The sequence below is a fragment of the Sinocyclocheilus grahami genome, unplaced genomic scaffold (assembly GCF_001515645.1).
Source record: "Sinocyclocheilus grahami isolate Dianchi unplaced genomic scaffold, SAMN03320097.WGS_v1.1 scaffold175.1, whole genome shotgun sequence".
NCBI classification, from domain to species: domain Eukaryota; kingdom Metazoa; phylum Chordata; class Actinopteri; order Cypriniformes; family Cyprinidae; genus Sinocyclocheilus; species Sinocyclocheilus grahami.
The window spans coordinates 1,230,597-1,249,794 of record NW_015505354.1 but is presented as its reverse complement, the minus strand read 5'-3'; the positions used below and the strand labels follow the sequence as shown (position 1 = coordinate 1,249,794).

The window sequence follows — 19,198 nt, the reverse complement described above, 5'->3', positions numbered from 1 at the left end:
AGACATTTGTATTTATAAAAGATTGATATTTCAAATACATTTTGTTCTTCTGAATTTTCAATTTGTCAAAGGATCCTGAAAAAAATGTATTACACCCCAAACTTTTGAATGTTAGTGTATGTTTCACTAGTTTAAAAAAGTATTATTCTCTCAGGATAAAAGACAAAGTCTGTGCAGCAAGATCGGCAGCAAAATCTTTCACTTTTTAACATATAAATGACAAAATAATATATTTTAAAATAATACATTAATAATTTTAAAAAAAGAGTACCGTAGTGATTTATAGTGATAGATAAAACATTAATAATACAACCCACTCAATAAATAGGGGGGTGGAGTATAAGAATACAATGTCTAGATCTGTGGAAATATCAGAAATAGGCTGACATCTGCCTTGTGACATCTCGACTGAAGAGTATTAACACGGTGGTCTCCCATGCAGGTGGTCTTGTTATGCACGTCCTATGTCACCCTTATGACAGGTATATGACCTGTTGTTGACAGAATGAAAGGTTATCTAATATATTTGTTGTGTTTGTGGTTTTAACCTCTAACCTATGCAATAAGCTGATACTGCAGATTTCATATGTAAAAGCTTAATGATACGGACCATGTGAGTTTACTGTACCTTAATGCAATAGTTTAAATAAACATCAAATGAGTTTAAGTGCATCATCCCTGTATTGCTTAAGCAAAATTTGATTCCCAGAAATCCAAGAATGTCTGTCTTAGTTCATGGTTCTGTTCTGACCGCTTTGACTGCCAGAACTGGATGGCCTTAGATGGTAAGAGTATTGCTTCGCCTGACTTGAAGTATCCACCAAGCTCACACACTCGACGGCGCTCATTGGGAATAATAATTTTAAAAAAAACACGCACAAAAGAACACAAGCAGTGATTATGAATCCAAGTACTCACATTGTTTGTTTGTTTTAAGTGACAGATCCAGCAGCGCTTGACTTTGGCTCTGTGGTTTAAGCACTGCAGCCCGCAAAGTGTGCCCTCTTTTGGATGGGATGCCGCCTAGATCGAATAAAACTTTTTTTTTTTTTTACTTGAATGGATCAATATCTCCACGTTAACGTCACGACTGATACTAGAGCTGTTAAAATAACAAGATTCAGACAGTGTGGTATCAAATATGCAGGTGTGTGTGAGCGTGCATCCATCTGGCAGGGGCGGACAGGGCGAGGGGAGGGAGGTCTGCATGCGTGAGCGTGAGGAGACAGCTCGACATTCCATCTGACAGCAATGAACTTTTCAAAGCGTTGTGACCGTCAGGGAGGAGCGGGGAGGGGAACAAGTGTCCGTGTGTATACGTGTATGTGTGTGTTTGAGAGCGAGAGTGTCTCTGGCCTGCTCAGCCATCATCACCTGTTCATGTCTGCTGAAGGTCAGTTGCATTAACTGGGCCGAAACTCCACCTTATCAACTTATATGAAAGACGGAGGGGTGACGGTGTGTATCTATGTTGGAACGTCACATAAAAACATAACACCCCTCGGTAATAATCTTATTAGTGATGCTTGTCCTGCTTTTAAATTTAACTCTGGCTGCTTATGCTACTGACATGAATCAAAAAACTTAGATCATGTGGCTAATTAAGAAAAAGGTATCCTATAACTTGTATAAGCGAACAGACATTTGTGACCCTGGAGCACAAAAGCAGTCTTAAGTCTCTGGGGTATATTTGTAGCAATAGCCAATAGTACCTTGTATGGGTAAAAATTATTGATTTTTCTTTTATGCCAAAAATCATTAGGATATTAAGTAAAAATCATGTTCCATGAAGATATTTAGTAAATTTCCTACTGTAAATATATCAAAACTTAATTTTTGATTAGTAATATGCATTGCTAAGAACTTCATTTGGACAACTTTAAAGGCGATTTTCTCAGTATTTAAATTTTTTTGCACCCTCAGATTCTAGATTTTCAAATAGTTGTATCTCTGCCAAATATTGTTCTATCCTAACAAACCATACATCAATGGAAAACTTATTTATTCAGCTTTCAGATGATGTATAAATCTCAATTTCGAAAAATTGACCCTTATGACAGGTTTTGTGGTCCAGGGTCACATATGATTTAGTTATAATACATTAATTTTTTGCATCAGATACTTGGAAGAATATATAAAATATACAATACCGTTCAAAAGTTTAGGATTGGTATTAAGATCTGTTAATTAATGTTTTTGAAAGAAGTCTCATGTTCACCAAGGCTGCATTTATTTGATTAAAAATGCCAATGTTGAAAACAGTTGTGCTGCAGCATATTTTGTGGAAACCAAAACACATTTTTTCAGGATTCTTTAATAAGTAGAAAGTTAAAAATAACAATTTATTTAAAATATAAATCCTTTGTAACTGTATAAATGGATTTCTTGTCATGTTTGAACAATTTTATGCATCCTTGTTGAATAAAGGTTTTACTGAAACAATTTTACTGACCCCAAATTTTAAATAAATAAATAAATAAATATTTATTTTATATATATATATATATAATTATGTTCAAGAATATATTCCTTGTATAACATATATACTTAATATAATATATATATTCCTAGACAGTTCCAGAAATACATCACTCACCATATATATTTTGCAGCACAGAGCTCTTTTTCCCTACATTCCTGGTGGGAGGAGCTTGAACGTCAGAAGTTTTATGATGGGTGTGATCATGAGAGATAGGCCACTCCCATAATAGCTGAATCAACAGGGATGTGACTTCAGCAGACTCCGCCCCTTTCCCAGTCTTGCACAGTAACTTATGAAGATGACTCCGAATACAAGACCTGAATGGAAAAACTAAATGTTATGCTTTCATACGCACCAACAAAAGTAGCAACAACATATTAAAGATGTACAATCAAACAAACAAACCACATTACTGTTCACAAAAAAGGACTTCAAGAATGTGCATATAGCTTGTTTTGTACTCTGAATCCCATTATTTTAGTAACGCCATTAAAAGAAAGTGCACTCATGGGCCTCCATTACACTCCCTACACACACACAAATAAATAAGAGGCCTATTCTGGTGGCCTCTCCTTGGAGGTGTTGATGTGCTGGTGGGCATAAAGCCATGCCACAACTCAAACAAGGAAAGATGGAATCTGCAGACTTTTCTTGCATTTTCTGTACTGATTTGGAGGAAAAACTGATTTAAAAGGTAAGTGTGTTTATGTAAGTGGTGGGAAACCTGCCATCACTTATTGTCCATTTATTTATAAATAAATACATTTGAATTAAATTGTTATAACATAAAATGAATGAGCCCTCAAGAGTGATCTGAGAGACAGAAGAGACAGTAGCTACATTTATATGCACTCAAGTAATTGAACGGATGAGCTCAATCGGACTGAAAAGCCTTCATTTAAACACCTCAATTGATCAGACTGAGCTTGATCCGAATGGAATTTTGATCAGATTCAAAGAAGTGGACTGAATCGGATTGGCTTCATTCTAGTGTAGGAGACTCGTTTCTAAGGACAATGGTCAAACACAGAGTTTAACCATCATTAAACAAAATATTTGATTGCAGAATGCTGTGATTGGCCAATCAGAATCAAATATCTCTTGTTAGAGAAATCCAACAGTCGGGTTCCGCAAGTTAAAAAAATCATTCATAAAACTGATTATTAACAATAACTTTTAAAAACAGACCTGTTGTGAGCTCTAAGGTTGTTAATCAATGGTATATGCTTTTGTTGAAGTCATCTGTTCGCATTACCCATGATGCTGTGCAGAAAATTCCACCAATCAGAGAGTTGCAGGAAGTAAATCACGCTATCGTGAATTACATATTCAAGTTGGTCTATTACACTCTCAAAATGTTTTTAATATTTGTGCTTTTTAAATATTTGAAACCAATGCTGCTGAAAAAGCTGGCAGGCAGTAATAAATTCTACAGTGGAAGTAAAAATAAAAGACATCAGTACCTCCTCCATGCTCTCTGTATCACGATGGCAGCCTGGTTTTTACTATGGATGCTTTCTCTCTTCTTTTCTTTCTCTTTGTCAACTTGTTTTTTTCTTGTTCTGCCCATCCATCTCTCTTTGTGTTTTTCCTTCCCTGTACATTTCTGTTTCTCTCTGCCAGCCTGTTTATCCCCCTCAGTCCTTGATCTGTAATCCTTATCTCTGTGCATCTCTCTTTCTGCTCGTCTCTCTTTTTGTAGTGTGACAGAGGTGGAGTTGGAGATGTTAGATTGCTTAGATTTGTGCTCTGATGCTGGCTTGTTCCCCATTGACGCTGATCTACAAATGCTGTCTGTCGGTGGCTCTATGGATCGTGGTGTAGCCTGGGCCGCTTGTTTTACATGGGCCCCTGTAGTCCTGTGTCGGTTATGTATTGCTGATTTGGGCATTGTGGTGGTTTCCATGTGGCCTGATGCAACATGGGCCCCTGAGCTGACCGGTTTGGCACTGCCTGGTCGACTGGACCCAGCGGGGGATCGGCGCTCATATGTGGACCCATATTCCACAGATATACATTTATCTGGGCTGCAAGTTTCCATCACACACTCCTCCTCTACAGTGCCTGAACACTTCCTGGTGCTCAGGGGGGTCACCGTGAGACCAGAGGTTGCCAGGGGGAAAGAAGCCTCTGGTGTTTCAGCATCTCTCGTTCTGCGCTCTGACGGAGAAACAAAAGAACTGGTGTAAAAAAAAAAGTGTTAAAAAATGTACAAATAATATTATTTCTTAAATATAAAAATTAGATTAAACAAAATAATAAAATTATACAAAAAGATTAAAATGAAAAATGAATTAAGTCTGATCACAATAAATTAATCATAAAACTGATCAATAAAATGTGCATCCTACTAAATCCTTTCCATTACACATATTAATAATATAATTTAAATATTTATAATACGCGGTATAAATTGGGTCTTTATTCATGAAAATATACAGTTGCCATTTAAATTTTAGGATGGAGATCTCTTGCAAGATGATGATCATATTTGGGCTCACAAAAACTTAATCTTAAACTTAATTAATAATCTTTCTAAAAATGCAATAAGACTGTTAATAATCTTTAGCAAATCTCAAAATTAATATCTGTTTTTCCTACTGTACCTTATAATGTTGCCTAAATTCACTTTGTGGTGCATTTTGACGATTTTAGTTTTTTATTTAGAAAAAAAGTATAAACATTTTTATTATTAATTATTATATATAGCAATATTATAGTTTCTATTATTGACCATTTATAGGCCATAAGGTGAAAATAATTATTAGCTTATATTATGAATTTTTTGACAAATTATTGCACACTGCAGGTCTAACGGCACTGAAGTGTAACGCTTTGTCAATTATTCCTTACATAAACTCACCAGTTCTATGTTTTTTCTCTCTCCTGCTCAGTGATGGGATATTATGAACACTGGGGGATTTTTTGTGTTTGTGTCCTTTCACCGCCACTGGATCTTTAACACTCTGCTCCGTTTCATCCAGTGACAGTTTTTCCAATCTGACTTCAGCCAATGAGACGAGCTGCTTCTGAACTGCCTCAGCCAATGAGAGCTGCTGCTCAGCCTCACGTCTGCGCTCCTCCTCCCTCTTCCTACAGAAACAGAAAACACACACACACACAACATTTACTTTTCACTATTCATTTACTTCACACATACTTTTATCCTGTTAATGATGACTATCATTTATTTAATGTTTGTGCCTCTTGCTGCTGGTGACTGTAAGTTGACATCAAGTCAAGTATCTGGTTATGGCTGCCATAGTGAATATTCAGATACACTTAAACTCGTTTTTAAAAGTTTGATATCAGTAAGATTTTTAAAGTAATTACTACTTATACTCATCATAAGGACACAGTAGCGATATTTATAATTGTATGTGTTAAGATTTCTATTTCAAATAAATGCTGTTCTTTTTAAATCTCTATTCATCACAAGATCCTAGAAATTTTTTTTATAATGTTTTCCACAAAAATATGAAGCAGCACAACTATGTTCAACATTCATAATAATAAGAAATGTTTCTTGAGCACTAAATCATTTCTGAAGAATCACGTGATACTGAAGCCTGGGGTAATGATTCTGAAAATTCAGCTTTGCCATCACAGGAATAAATTACATTAAATACATTCAAATTGAAAACAGTTATTTTAAATTGCAATAATATTTCACAATATTCCTGTTTTTACTGTGTTTTTGATCAAATAAAGCCATGGTGAGGAGAAGAGACTTCTTTAAAAAACATTAAAAATTCTCACCAACTTTTGAATGTTAATGCACGCCCAACCCATTTTCATTAGGTTCAGTTAAGGTTTTTAGAGTCAGCTACATAATGAATCTTTCATCTGCTTATTGTTCTGACTATTGTTTGGTACAGTAATATCTCATTCAGGTCAATATCTGAGTTTAAAAGGGCAGCATTTGTGAAAGACACTTGATGTTTTGAACACCTTTACCTAGCAGGAAACTAAAAAAAAAAGAAAGAGTAGATGGATAGATTGCGGGGCAGTATAACACTGATAAAAGACAGGGTTAGAGTGATGGACTACGCAAACAAGTTTAAAGGCAATGAAATGAATGCATGTTAATGTGTGTAAGCAGACCCTGGAAAGAGAGAACATATTCTAAGCTGTGTATGTGTGTATTCATTCATCCTCAGAGCTGACAGACTCTAAATGTCAAGCTGTTGAGCAGCTGAACGTTGTCCAATTAACAGAGAAGGGATGATGAGTGAATCTCTCTCGCTCTTTCTCTCTCTCTCTATCGTCTCATCTATTTCCATTATTGACAGCAAGAAATTGATGCTCATATTCCTCGGCAGGCAGGTAGATAGATGAGCTGCTTCTGAGCAAACACACATAATTAAACAACAGGTATTATATTCATGCAAACATTCCGTGTCAGCTCTGCAGATCAGCCTAACCACATCAGTCAGCAGTGGATTGTTGGTAAGAGAATATTTGCACCCCACCATTTATCTTATTTCTTTCTCTTCAAGGCAGAATGTGTGGGTTTAGCTGCGAGTCTTACTTTGCAGCATCCTTGCGCAGTTGTTCGTGTCTCATGAGGAGCTTCTTGCGCTCTCTGAACGCCCGTCGGACCTTGTAGCCCTTGTAAAGAGCCTGGATGGACGAGGCGGCGATGTCCTGGATGGCGGCGATGGACAGAGCTCCATGCTCCAATAGAAATTGGGTCAGTTCCTGATGCTCTCCCAGCAGGGCATAGTCTAAAGGAGTGTACCTAAGCACAATGATTACAGTCAGTAGTCATTTAACACAGGGGGTTTTAAATGTTTTGATGCCAAGGACCCCACATTTTATATTAAAATAATTTTACTTACAATTTTATATGAAAATTTATATTCAAAATATATTAAAATTCTATATTTAAAAAACGGGGTCTGTAAGATTTATGCTCACCATGATTGCATTTATGTGCAGCAAAATATTATTACAGTTGTAAAATAACTTTTCTATTTTAATGTATTTTATAATGTAATTTATTCCTGTGATGGCAAAGCTGAATTTTTAAGGAGCCATTATTTTAATCTTTAGTGTGACATGATCCTACAGAAATTATTCTAACACACTGATTTAGTGCTTATGAAACATTTCTTGTTATTATCAGTGTTGAAAACAGCTGTGCTGCTTAACATTTGTTGTGAAAACTCTAATAAAACCTTTCCAGGACTCTTTGATGAAACCGAAAACTTTTGTAACATTTTAGTAAACCTCTTTACTATTTACTTTTGATTAATACAATACTTCCTTGCTGAATAAAAGTATTAATTTCTTTCAAATAATTACTTACTAAACTCAAACTTTTGAACAGTATATATACAGTGCGTACATGTTTTAATAATATATATGATAAATAAAAGCTGTTTACATGATTACAATTATGAATGTAATTGTTTTAACAATTTTTAGATTCAAACCTGTATTCAGAATCTTAACCACCACTTGGCCACATCTCAAGAACCATGTACATGCATGACTGTTCATTACCTCTCTTCAGTGTGCTCCATATGGTTGGGAAAGGCTCCACACCCCAGAAGCAGCTTCACAGCATCCAGATAACCGTTATTACAGGACCAGTGGAGCGCGGTTCTTCCCTTAACAAATAAACATACACAAAAGTCAGATCTCATGCTATTCTTCAGTCTTTCTCTTTTTCATATATCCAGCAGGTCAGGACATGTTCTCGGTGTTAGCTTTGGGCTTTACAATCATACCTCCTTGTCCTGGATATTGGGGTCTGCATCATGCTGAATGAGCAAGGCCATGCAGTTGATGTAGCCAACATATGCCGCACACTGGAGGGGAGTTCGTCCTGCGTGGTCCTGCAGGTTAGGACTGATCCCATTCTCCATCAGCACCTCGCACACCTCCGCATTACCACCCAGAGCTGCCCAGTGAAGTGCAGAGTGACCGTCTATGTCTACCAGATCCACACGTGCCCCTCCTAAAATGATAAAAATGCAGATTTACCGTGAGCACTCTGTAAACTGATGTACTTTTAAACAGAGAAATCTACTGATATTTTTCCACTACCATTGTGCCACAACAAACTCGCAAGCAAGTCAGTCATGCTCTAGCGATGCTTAACAAAGCTAGATTACTCCAATTATGATAAACAAAGGGGTCTAGCCACAATGCTGCTGGCTCTAGCTATTTTGTCCTAAATACATATAAAAATAAAATTATAAAAAACATGTTTGTTAATTTATTGCTATGAATTTTATATTTAAATAACTTACGATCATTGCATCAAAAGCAGCGCATGATCATAATATGAATGTGATAAATGACACTAATGTTAATCAAATAATTTGTAAAAAAAAATATATAAAAATATACAAAAACAATTAAAACTAATTTTATTTTAGACAGACTTGGAAAATAATGTCTAAAAAATGATATAACATGTCTAAAATGTTTTATTTCGTAATATTACATATATAATATAAAATAACAAGTTTCAAAAACAAGCAAACAAATAAATATAGTACAAACTATATTTTTAAGTGTATTTAAATATATTATGTACTATATTTATTTATTAGTTTATTTTTAGACAGACTATTTTCAAAGTCTGTCTCAAATAAAATTATTTTCATAGTTTTTTATTATTTCTCTGGCCAGCACCAATGGGGAGGATAAAGTGTCATGTGTGCGCTTACAAACCTTTGATGAGTGTTAGAATGACATCTCGATGGCCCATCTCACATGCACGGAACAGAGGCGTGTGTTTCATTACATCCAGCGGGTCCACCATGGCTCCCCGCTCTAGCAACAACCGCACAGTGGACACATGCCCTGAGAGTGCAGACGCATGAAGAGCTACACACACACACACACACACACAAAAAAAAAGCACACAAACAGTCACCAAACAGTCAACTCTTGTTATGGCGACAAGTTTATACTTGTATAAACTTATACAAGTCATATATACAGTATATGTTTGTTTGTGTATATATATATAAATATAAATAGATGAATAAACAAACATATTTATATGTGTTTGTGTATAAATAAATAAATACATAAATGAATGAATTAATTAATTAATTAATAAACACATCTACATTTGCTTGGATATATACTTGGATATATTTCAAAAACAAGCAAACAAATAAATATAGTACAAACTATATTTTTAAGTGTATTTAAATATATTATGTACTATATTTATTTATTAGTTTATTTTTAGACAGACTATTTTCAAAGTCTGTCTCAAATAAAATTATTTTCATAGTTTTTTATTATTTCTCTGGCCAGCACCAATGGGGAGGATAAAGTGTCATGTGTGCGCTTACAAACCTTTGATGAGTGTTAGAATGACATCTCGATGGCCCATCTCACATGCACGGAACAGAGGCGTGTGTTTCATTACATCCAGCGGGTCCACCATGGCTCCCCGCTCTAGCAACAACCGCACAGTGGACACATGCCCTGAGAGTGCAGACGCATGAAGAGCTACACACACACACACACACAAAAAAAGCACACAAACAGTCACCAAACAGTCAACTCTTGTTATGGCTGTACGGGGTACATACATAGGATATGGCTTGTTAATTGCTTGATTGAACAGAAAATGCAATTATCACTGATCTGAGCTGAAACTAACCAGTTTAGGCCAGGAATGGATAATTGTGTTCAAAATGACTATCTCTGTGTGTGTGTGTGTGTGTGTGTGTAACTCTCTCACACACCTGTCCCTCCATATTTGTCAGTCATGTTTATGTCCAGGTCCTTTTTCAGATCAAGCATAGTTTTGATGACATCATCGCTGCCCTTCCCTGCAGCCCACATGAAAGCTGTTCGTCCCTCCAGATCAGGCTCATCTCGCACCGAGGGGTGTTTTAAAAACACTGCGACTGTGTCCTTAATATACAGAGAATGCAATAAATTGGCAAAACCACCAGAAACAATTCAAAAAAGCAATAAGATATATAGTATATCATACATATAATATCATACATATATACATATACATAAAAAACTCTACTATAAATTACTAAAAATAAATAAAACCATATATGTTTATTAATTTATAGTAATTTTATATATATATATATATATATATATATATATATATATATATATATATATATATATGATTAAACAAATAACTTAAATAAATTACTGCTAATAATCCCAATAAAAAATTATCCGACAAGTTTATACTTGTATAAACTTATACAAGTCATATATACAGTATATGTTTGTTTGTGTATATATATATAAATATAAATAGATGAATAAACAAACATATTTATATGTGTTTGTGTATAAATAAATAAATACATAAATGAATGAATTAATTAATTAATTAATAAACACATCTACATTTGCTTGGATATATAAATTAATGAATAAATTAATGAATCAGCGAACCAACCAAACAACAATTCAACTGACGTTCTGTCACAGCTTTTTCTAAAACTTTGATGGAGCCAAAATAAAAGAAATAAATGAAAAGCAAAACATTCATGGTCCAAATATACAAGATGTTATTTTTACACACTCAAAAATGTCTTACAGCATAGTTGCTCTGAGCTCCATAGTGCAGAGGTGTTGCTCCCTGACTGTCTGATGGGATCATCCCAGACTTGTTCCTCTCCAACAGAAGGTGTACAATCTTAGCATGACCTACACAGACACAAACAAACCAGTGTTAACATCTACACGTTCAGCAAATTATTTCAATTAAAAATAATTTCTTTAAACAGTCAAACTATACAAATGTATGAGAATAAACATCTGTACCAGCAGTGCCGCCCAGTGCAGTGGTGTCCTGAACAGGTTGTCATAGACTGTCACACTGCAGCCCTCGTATGATGTCAGCACTTCAACCACCGCCTCATTCCCATCAGCCACTGCAAAGTGCAGAGGGGTGCGTCCCTCATAGTCCTGCCAGTTCAGCAGGGACTCAGTGGGAGCAGCTTCCTACAAAATACACAAATACTGACAATACTGTAATTGTAATATTTGTATGTGTGAGGAGTAATAGTGAGGTAACAAGTGTGGACTCACCAGGATACAGCGTACCGTACGTGTGGCATTGGGGTGTTTGTTATGTGCCGCCCAGTGTAGAGGGATCTTCCCCTCTCTGTCTGGGATCCCGATGTTTGAATCGTGCTTGATCAGCAGCTTGACATGCTCGGGGTGATTGTAGAAGGCACTCCAGTGAAGCGCTGTCTGCTGTAGAACAAACAACATTCAATTTCAAAGATTACATTTCCAGTTTTTCTATTCACTCATGATACACTGCAGCTAGAAAGCTGCTTCACAGCCTTCAAGCAAATTTGGTCTTAATATGATCACAGCGAGTAGGCTGTCAATGAACTGCAATCAAGAAAATAACATTATGGAGCTTTTCCAAGAGCAAAAATAAAGAAGTGCTGGCATTCGCTCTTTATCATATCACATCACATCAAACTAGTCAGCCAGCTCCCTCGGGGTTTAGAGGGTCAAAATCTTCTTATGCACAATTAATACCACCAGGTCTAGTAAGAGAATATGTGGATTTTTTCACATTTTCTGTGCTGATTTTGGGTAAAATGTGTTTAGCAGAGCTGGTTGGACTACACTCTTATTAGGTGCTGAAAACATAATAAATTAGCCAAAATATTCAATAATAGACCATACAAGGAACAAGGTAAATATGGAACTGAATATGTAGAATGGCAGGGAGTTCAGCAAGTGCACATTTCCAGAATGTCTTCCAGAACGTCATAATTGAAATCTCTGAATTTGTACTTAATTTTTTCAATTTAAATCAAATTTAAAACAATACATTACAAGTATTGTATTTTTTTACATTTACATGTAAATGAAATTAACAAAATAAACTTTACATTTTTATAAATAAACTTTATAACTTTAAATGAAAATATAAAATTAAAAATTAAAATGACAAAAGTTGAACAAAATTCAAAACCAAATTGTAAATGAATTTAAACTTAAATGTATACATTAAAACTTTAAATTAAAATGCAAAATTTAAATTTAAACATAAAATTATATATTAAAAATTAATTTTGAGTAAAACCGAAGCGTAAAAGGAAAATCTAACATTTAAATTAATTAAAACTTTATGCATCATAACTTTAAAATAAAATGTAAGATTTTAAAATGTAAACAATTACAACTTTAAGTTGAAACTGAAAATGTAAATGAATTTAAACTTAAATGCTTATTAAATGTAAAATTTTAAATTAAACTTAAAATTATGTTATATACTTTCTCATATAATATATATCTACATACAACTTTCTCGTAAATCCAGATTTTTATTTTGCAAATGTGAATTTTCAAGTGCCTAAGCAAACTTGAATTGATGTAGGTTTGCAATCTCAGCTGTACACATAAAATCAGTGTTCGTCTATCTATATTAGTTGTAGATTTCCAATGGCACACTTTTTTGTGTGTGTCAGGCTACTTTGGCCCTCTCAGCTCAAGACTCCTGGCCACAATCCATCCTTCCCAGTAATGCTAATATTTTTGGCTACTGTCTGATAAATTGCTTGAGCTTTTGCTCATTTGTGAGTCACTTTAGATGAAGTGTCTGCTTAATTATTACATGTAAATTTATGCTGGTTTCCAGCTTTTTAACAAGCTTTACCAGCTAAACATCTGGCTCAACCAGCTTCACCACAAAAACCGTCTGCTCTGCAGTTTGATTCCGAAATACAAAAGAATACCTAAAACCCTTTTCTCTTCATCCATCACTCAAGTTTCCCCAGCCACAAAACACACAAACAGCCAATGTGGAAAGTGAAGACGAAGACTAGATGAGCTATTTCTGCATCTGGCCACAAAACAAGCCTCATCACGAGAAATCACGATTCTGCTTATCAAATTAATGCAAAACCAACAGACGGATAAAGGCCTGCAAACAAAACTCCCTTATGTGACTCAATGGAAGCACTGATATGTTAGCGTAATCACAACCATACACGCACACACACAAAGAATACTGATTTAAAACAGGAGCCTTAATAACCCTGGTAGCTTTGAGCAGTTTGTCTGTGGAATGAGATTTTAAATGTCGGTGTATCTAAAGAGTCGCTGTATGTGCGTAGATCATCGGAAAGTAAACTGGGGTGAATGTTTACAGTAATTGGAGACAAAGTGAATAAAGCTGCATGTGGTCTGGTAATCTGGAGCAGTTGATAGCAGTGTTTCCCAAGAAAGCACGGGGCCCATATACGCATTTCTCTTACCTCCCTTTTGCTTTGTTGTGACCAGCACATATCAGCTTATCTACTCTAACGCTTCTGTGTTTACTAATCCTAAATATAGTACTATAGCTGTTATTATTACTTGTATTATAGCTCATACAGTAATATTACAGTAAAGTACAACAGCCGTGCCGACCATTATAAAACTCTTTCCAGTTTCATCAAGTCTGTATGGTCTTGTTTATTTCTAAATTATTCTCTCTCTCTTTATATATATATATATATATATATATACACACTGTATATATATATATTTACTGCATTTAGTTTTATTGTTTTTGTATTTTTTACCCCAAATTTTCAAACGGTAGTGTCATTTTAATATTTCCCTTCTCTAGCTGTGTACTGCTCTGCTTTACTACATTTTTTAATCTAAATTTTATATTGCAGTGTGGCTACTTTACAATAAATTTCTTATGTTTTTCCTTGTTTGAAGAATAATATAATTAATTAAATACAATTTTATATAAATAAGTTTTTATTGTAAGATCAAAAATGACAAAGACATTTAAAATGTTAGAAAAACTTTATATTTAAAATAAAACCTGTCCTACCTTGGTTTCCACAAAAATACTAAGCAACTGTTTCAACATTGATAAGATTAAAGGAACACTCCACTATTTTTGAAAATAGGCTCATTTTCCAACTCCCCTAGAGTTAAACAGTTGAGTTTTACCGTTTTCGAATCCATTCAGCCGATCTCTGGGTCTGGCGGTAGCACTTTTAGCTGTAGCTTAGCATAGATCATTGAATCTATGCTAAGCAAAAAATAGTCCCCAGCTAGGTAACTTCCAATAAGTCTATTTTCAGGTGCTGCGTAATATCATTGCGCCTGCTGCACCCATGGTACGGCAGCAAAGTTCCTTGATTATTAAGCCGGAATGAGAGTACAGTTCCTAGCCATATCGGCCTAGAAAATTGCAACTTTTCATTTTCCGTCGGTCTTAGTACATGATGTAACTACAGAAGAGTCAAGTTTTAAATAGGAAAAATATAGAAACTCTTTAGTCATTTTTGAGCGAGATGCTAACGGTCTAATCAGATTCAATGATCTATGCTAAGCTACAGCTAAAAGTGCTACCGCCAGACTCGGAGATCAGCTGAATGGATTCGAAAACGGTAAAAACTCAACTGTTTAACTCTAGGGGAGTTGGAAAATGAGCCTATTTTCAAAAATAGTGGAGTCTTCAAAGGAATAAATTATATTTTACAACATATTAACAGGAAAAAGTTATTGTAAATTGTAATAATATTTCACTATATTACTGTTTTTACTGTTTCTATTTCGTCTTCTTGCAGTTGAATCTTTTGAAATCACAATAAAAGCGCATACAGAAATCGAGAAGCAGAATCGAATGTATAATTTTATAACAAGTAATTTGATTCCTGACCTTATGCATCTGATCTGATTTCTGAAATTGGAATAGATTTTCGATGCCCAACCCTCCTACTAAATTATTTCATTCTTGCATGCAAAAAGACCTGTATGGTGACTATGGGGATATGTAAAATATTTTTTACAACTTACTAGGTTTATCATTTGTCATTTTTTCCCGATAATGTCGATAATCGTCTGTTACCTGACTGTTGACATCAACAATCGCGATACTTACGAGACATCGTCGATATACGATAATATCGTCATATCGCCCAGCCCTACTATAAATGTGACTTTGTTTCTTGTAACTGCGATTTTTTTCATAATTGTGATTTTATTTCTTACTTTAAGATTTATCTTATAACTATCTGCTTTGTTTTTCATTCTGAGGTTGAAACAGGCTTATTGTCCATGCATACTGTCTTTGTTGTCAAATTGGGTTGGTCTGTATTCTCTCTGCGATTCGTGGAAGACATCTTTGGCATGCAGCGAGTGTGTGATTGTCACTTCACACACACATAAGGTTAACACTGCGATGAGACCCTGAGCCTTGTAGGCGCCTGGCAAGCTCTCGCAGCAGCACTGAAAAAATATATTTTATTAGACAATTTAAACAGAGCTCATATCCTCCAGAGCAACATCAGAGGGTGCAGAGCCCCCCTGCTGCTTTACAACATATATACAACCACAAACACATACACACACACCAACTAACCTCATATTCACCCCTGATCCCCACCCAAGCCATCTATAGACAAGCTGACGAGTTTGTGAGCATGTGTAGTGTGTGTATCTGCGTTTGGCACCTTATTCCTGTCCTGTGTGTCCACCTCACCAGGTGCCATGTGCTTGAGGAGCAGAGACAGAGGTTTGGAACTCGAGTTTCGGGTTGCCAGGTGCAATGGAGTCATTTCTTCCAGATCCTTTAACCGCCAATCTGCGATGCGCGACAGTAAGAGTTTCATGAAGCGCACGTTGCCCTGAAAAGCATGTGTACATGCAAAAAAAACAAAAAAAAACAATCAACAACAAGCTATTTTTGTCTGTTTGTAAGGAATGGAGGGTCACAAACTAATAGATCACAGTCCCAACTCCCAAGGATGAATAGCAATCCATTTACTCTAAATTGTTATGCTTTCAAAACAATTTACTACACTATTTAACTATAATTCAGTCAGAGCTGTGGCCAAGTCATTAGGGCACCTGTGAAGACTTATTGAAAACACTAACACTTAAGTTGTTGAGTCTATTTGACTGATCCATTAAAAGAGACGGCTTGTAAGAGTCATTCATTCATGAATCGGACAACACCTGTAAACTCACAACCATTTAAAATATAATTTATTTTCCCAATTTAAATCTGGCTTCAGTCAAGGTCCAAAATCCTTCTAAAACTATGATTTCAGTTCAGTTAGATTTACTCCAGTGTACCATATGCTTCATATGCTTTCTCATATCTGGGATATCATAACTTAATATGAAAAGGCAGCTATTTGTGAGTTCACTTGCCCAGAAAATGTGACACTGAAGACTAGAGTAATGGCTGCAGAAAATTCAGCTTTGTAATTTTTTATTTGTAAATTGTAGTTATACTTCCCAATATTATTGATTTTGATCAAAAATACAACTAGAACATGATTTCAATTCAGTTGAAGTTTGTAATTTTTTTCTATGGAAGAAAACTTACTCCTATTTGGGATTCCATAACTTAATATCCAATGTATTTGCTCGTCCTCTGAGCAGTTTGTAAAAGAAAAAGAAACATTTTTAAAACACTGTGATTTTCGCATTTTCAAAACATTGCCAAAATATCCCAACCAGCTCAACACCGCAACACTGGCATGATTTTAGGTGACACTATCTGTTTGCCCAACCAATGGCAGACAGAGGGAGTATTTGGGGGGAAAGCCTGACTGACAAAATCATTACTTTTACAAATTAACTTACTGTCTCTAGAAATAAATTACATATTTCACCTTTAAAGTCAGCATGAAATGAAAATTTGCTCCATCTATTGTCTAAATGCATTATATTTATCTTACTGTGAATAATTCAATCATGCATACTTTTCATTTTAAAAAATTTTTAGACCTCGATATTTTTAATTAAAAAGTAATCTCAGTCTTCCAGTGAAATGACAGACTTCTCTCTGGTGATGTATACTGGACTTCTCTAATAATTTCTTTAAAATCTTAAATTCAAACTCAAGCTTGCATTCAGATCTGCCTCCATCCAACCAACAGCTGATGGATAGAACCAAGTCCCTACCCAACTATTTTCTTGTGCAAAAATCTGTTTAACTTGGATGTACATCACCACACAGAAAAAACATCTGCCACTACTTTCCAATAGACTGACCTATTATCTATACTTCATCTGCATTTTACAAAAATGACAAAGCATCCAAAGGCAGCAAAATAATGAAATAAAGTGATGAAGAAAGTGCTTTGTGTCACCCAGGGACTTTATTTTTGGGCCGCGATTTTGGAGTAGAGACGGCTGTTTATCCATCTAAAGGGTCTGAAATGTGTCTGAGTGTGAGCAGCCCTCCCCTCTCATCAAGTATCCTCCCAGGCCTCCTTAGCTCCAGTGTAAAACATTCTGGGGAGAGCCCTCGTGTGTGTGTGTGTGTCAGGGTTCTCAGTCTCTATTCCCAGCCCAATTAGAGTGTTAATCCCTGAGCTACAGCTCTTATTGATCTAGATGTCAGAGTGTTAACCATCAATTCCGTTCCTCCCTGTCTTCCTCTCCTCACACTCTTCTCCTTTCCTCTCCACTGTGCTCTGCTTTTCAATCCTCTTCTCTTGTCTCATTCAAACTGTCCTGTTTATTAAGTCAAAATAAGGTAACACACATACAAGCGCATATTCAAATCTTTAGGAGAAATGTGTCAACACCACAAACACTAGAGGGCAGTAAACCCTAACAACACCAACCCTTTGTAAGTGACTATCAGAATCAGGGTCAGCTCAGAGACAGACAGCTGTGTGTGTGTGTGTGTGTGTGTGTGTGTGTGTCACCTTCTGTGCTGCAAGGTGCAGTGCAGTCCTCTGACTGTGGTCAGTCTTGTTGACGGCTGCGCTGGCCTTAAGTAGCACCTCTGCACAGTCCAAGCGGTCGGCCAGCACACAATACATCAGAGGAGTCCGGCCAAACTGATCCTCACTGTCCCGCAGACGAGACTCTGCTGCAGACACAAAGCACACACACATACATAACTAGGGATATGCCGGTATCAAATTTTCATGTTGCGATTAATTGCTAATGCTTTTATCACGGTATACGGTATTATCACGATACTGAAATTCACCTTCTGTGCTGCAAGGTGCAGTGCAGTCCTCTGACTGTGGTCAGTCTTGTTGACGGCTGTGCTGGCCTTAAGTAGCACCTCTGCACAGTCCAAGCGGTCGGCCAGCACACAATACATCAGAGGAGTCCGGCCGAACTGATCCTCACTGTCCCGCAGACGAGACTCTGCTGCAGACACAAAGCACACACACATACATAACTAGGGATATGCCGGTATCAAATTTTCATGTTGCGATTAATTGCTAATGCTTTTATCACGGTATACGGTATTATCACGATACTGAAATTTTGTTTTTAAAAAAGTGCTGTCATAATACAGTATAACAGGTTTAATAACTTTTTTCTTATAACAAAAATAACTGAACATTTAAATGCAATAAAGCAATACAGAAAAATGTATAAAGTTAAAAGTTTTACACAGATTAAAGTGCAAAAGAACTATAAAGACCAATAGGTATCACTTTACAATAAGACCTCATTAGTTAACCTTAGTTATTGTATTAACATTCACAATGAGCAATAGCTACATTTGCTACAGAAGTATTCATCTTCGTTTAAAAAAAATACAAGTCTTAGTTCATGTTAGCTCATTAAATAACACAGTTGCAACTTTCGATTTTAACAACGTGTATGTTATTAAATATTGTAATTACCTAAGATTAATGAATATTCAGAAGAATTTTTCATTGGCAGTTTATGTTAACTAATGAATTAACTAATGTTAACTAATGAAGACCTAATGTAAAGTGTGACCGAACAATAAAGAATAAAAAC

General features: G+C 35.6%; 1 protein-coding gene across 1 annotated transcript in view; it reads right to left on the bottom strand.

The window, feature by feature from the left end:
- Nucleotides 1–285: 285 nt before the first annotated feature.
- The window catches only part of LOC107593695 (inversin-like), a 27,331-nt gene continuing 8,418 nt past the window's right edge, over nucleotides 286–19,198 (bottom strand). The window contains exons 4-18 of the mRNA XM_016283550.1: nucleotides 18,136–18,302; nucleotides 15,922–16,095; nucleotides 11,528–11,695; nucleotides 11,263–11,440; nucleotides 11,034–11,146; nucleotides 10,204–10,375; nucleotides 9,809–9,964; nucleotides 8,218–8,447; nucleotides 7,991–8,097; nucleotides 7,014–7,223; nucleotides 5,346–5,575; nucleotides 3,946–4,642; nucleotides 2,597–2,799; nucleotides 919–1,023; nucleotides 286–847 (exon numbers count right to left, since the gene is read on the bottom strand). Coding sequence (XP_016139036.1) covers nucleotides 729–847; nucleotides 919–1,023; nucleotides 2,597–2,799; nucleotides 3,946–4,642; nucleotides 5,346–5,575; nucleotides 7,014–7,223; nucleotides 7,991–8,097; nucleotides 8,218–8,447; nucleotides 9,809–9,964; nucleotides 10,204–10,375; nucleotides 11,034–11,146; nucleotides 11,263–11,440; nucleotides 11,528–11,695; nucleotides 15,922–16,095; nucleotides 18,136–18,302 — 3,029 coding nt within the window. The 3' untranslated portion in view covers nucleotides 286–728. The remainder of the gene's footprint in view (nucleotides 848–918; nucleotides 1,024–2,596; nucleotides 2,800–3,945; nucleotides 4,643–5,345; nucleotides 5,576–7,013; nucleotides 7,224–7,990; nucleotides 8,098–8,217; nucleotides 8,448–9,808; nucleotides 9,965–10,203; nucleotides 10,376–11,033; nucleotides 11,147–11,262; nucleotides 11,441–11,527; nucleotides 11,696–15,921; nucleotides 16,096–18,135; nucleotides 18,303–19,198) is intronic.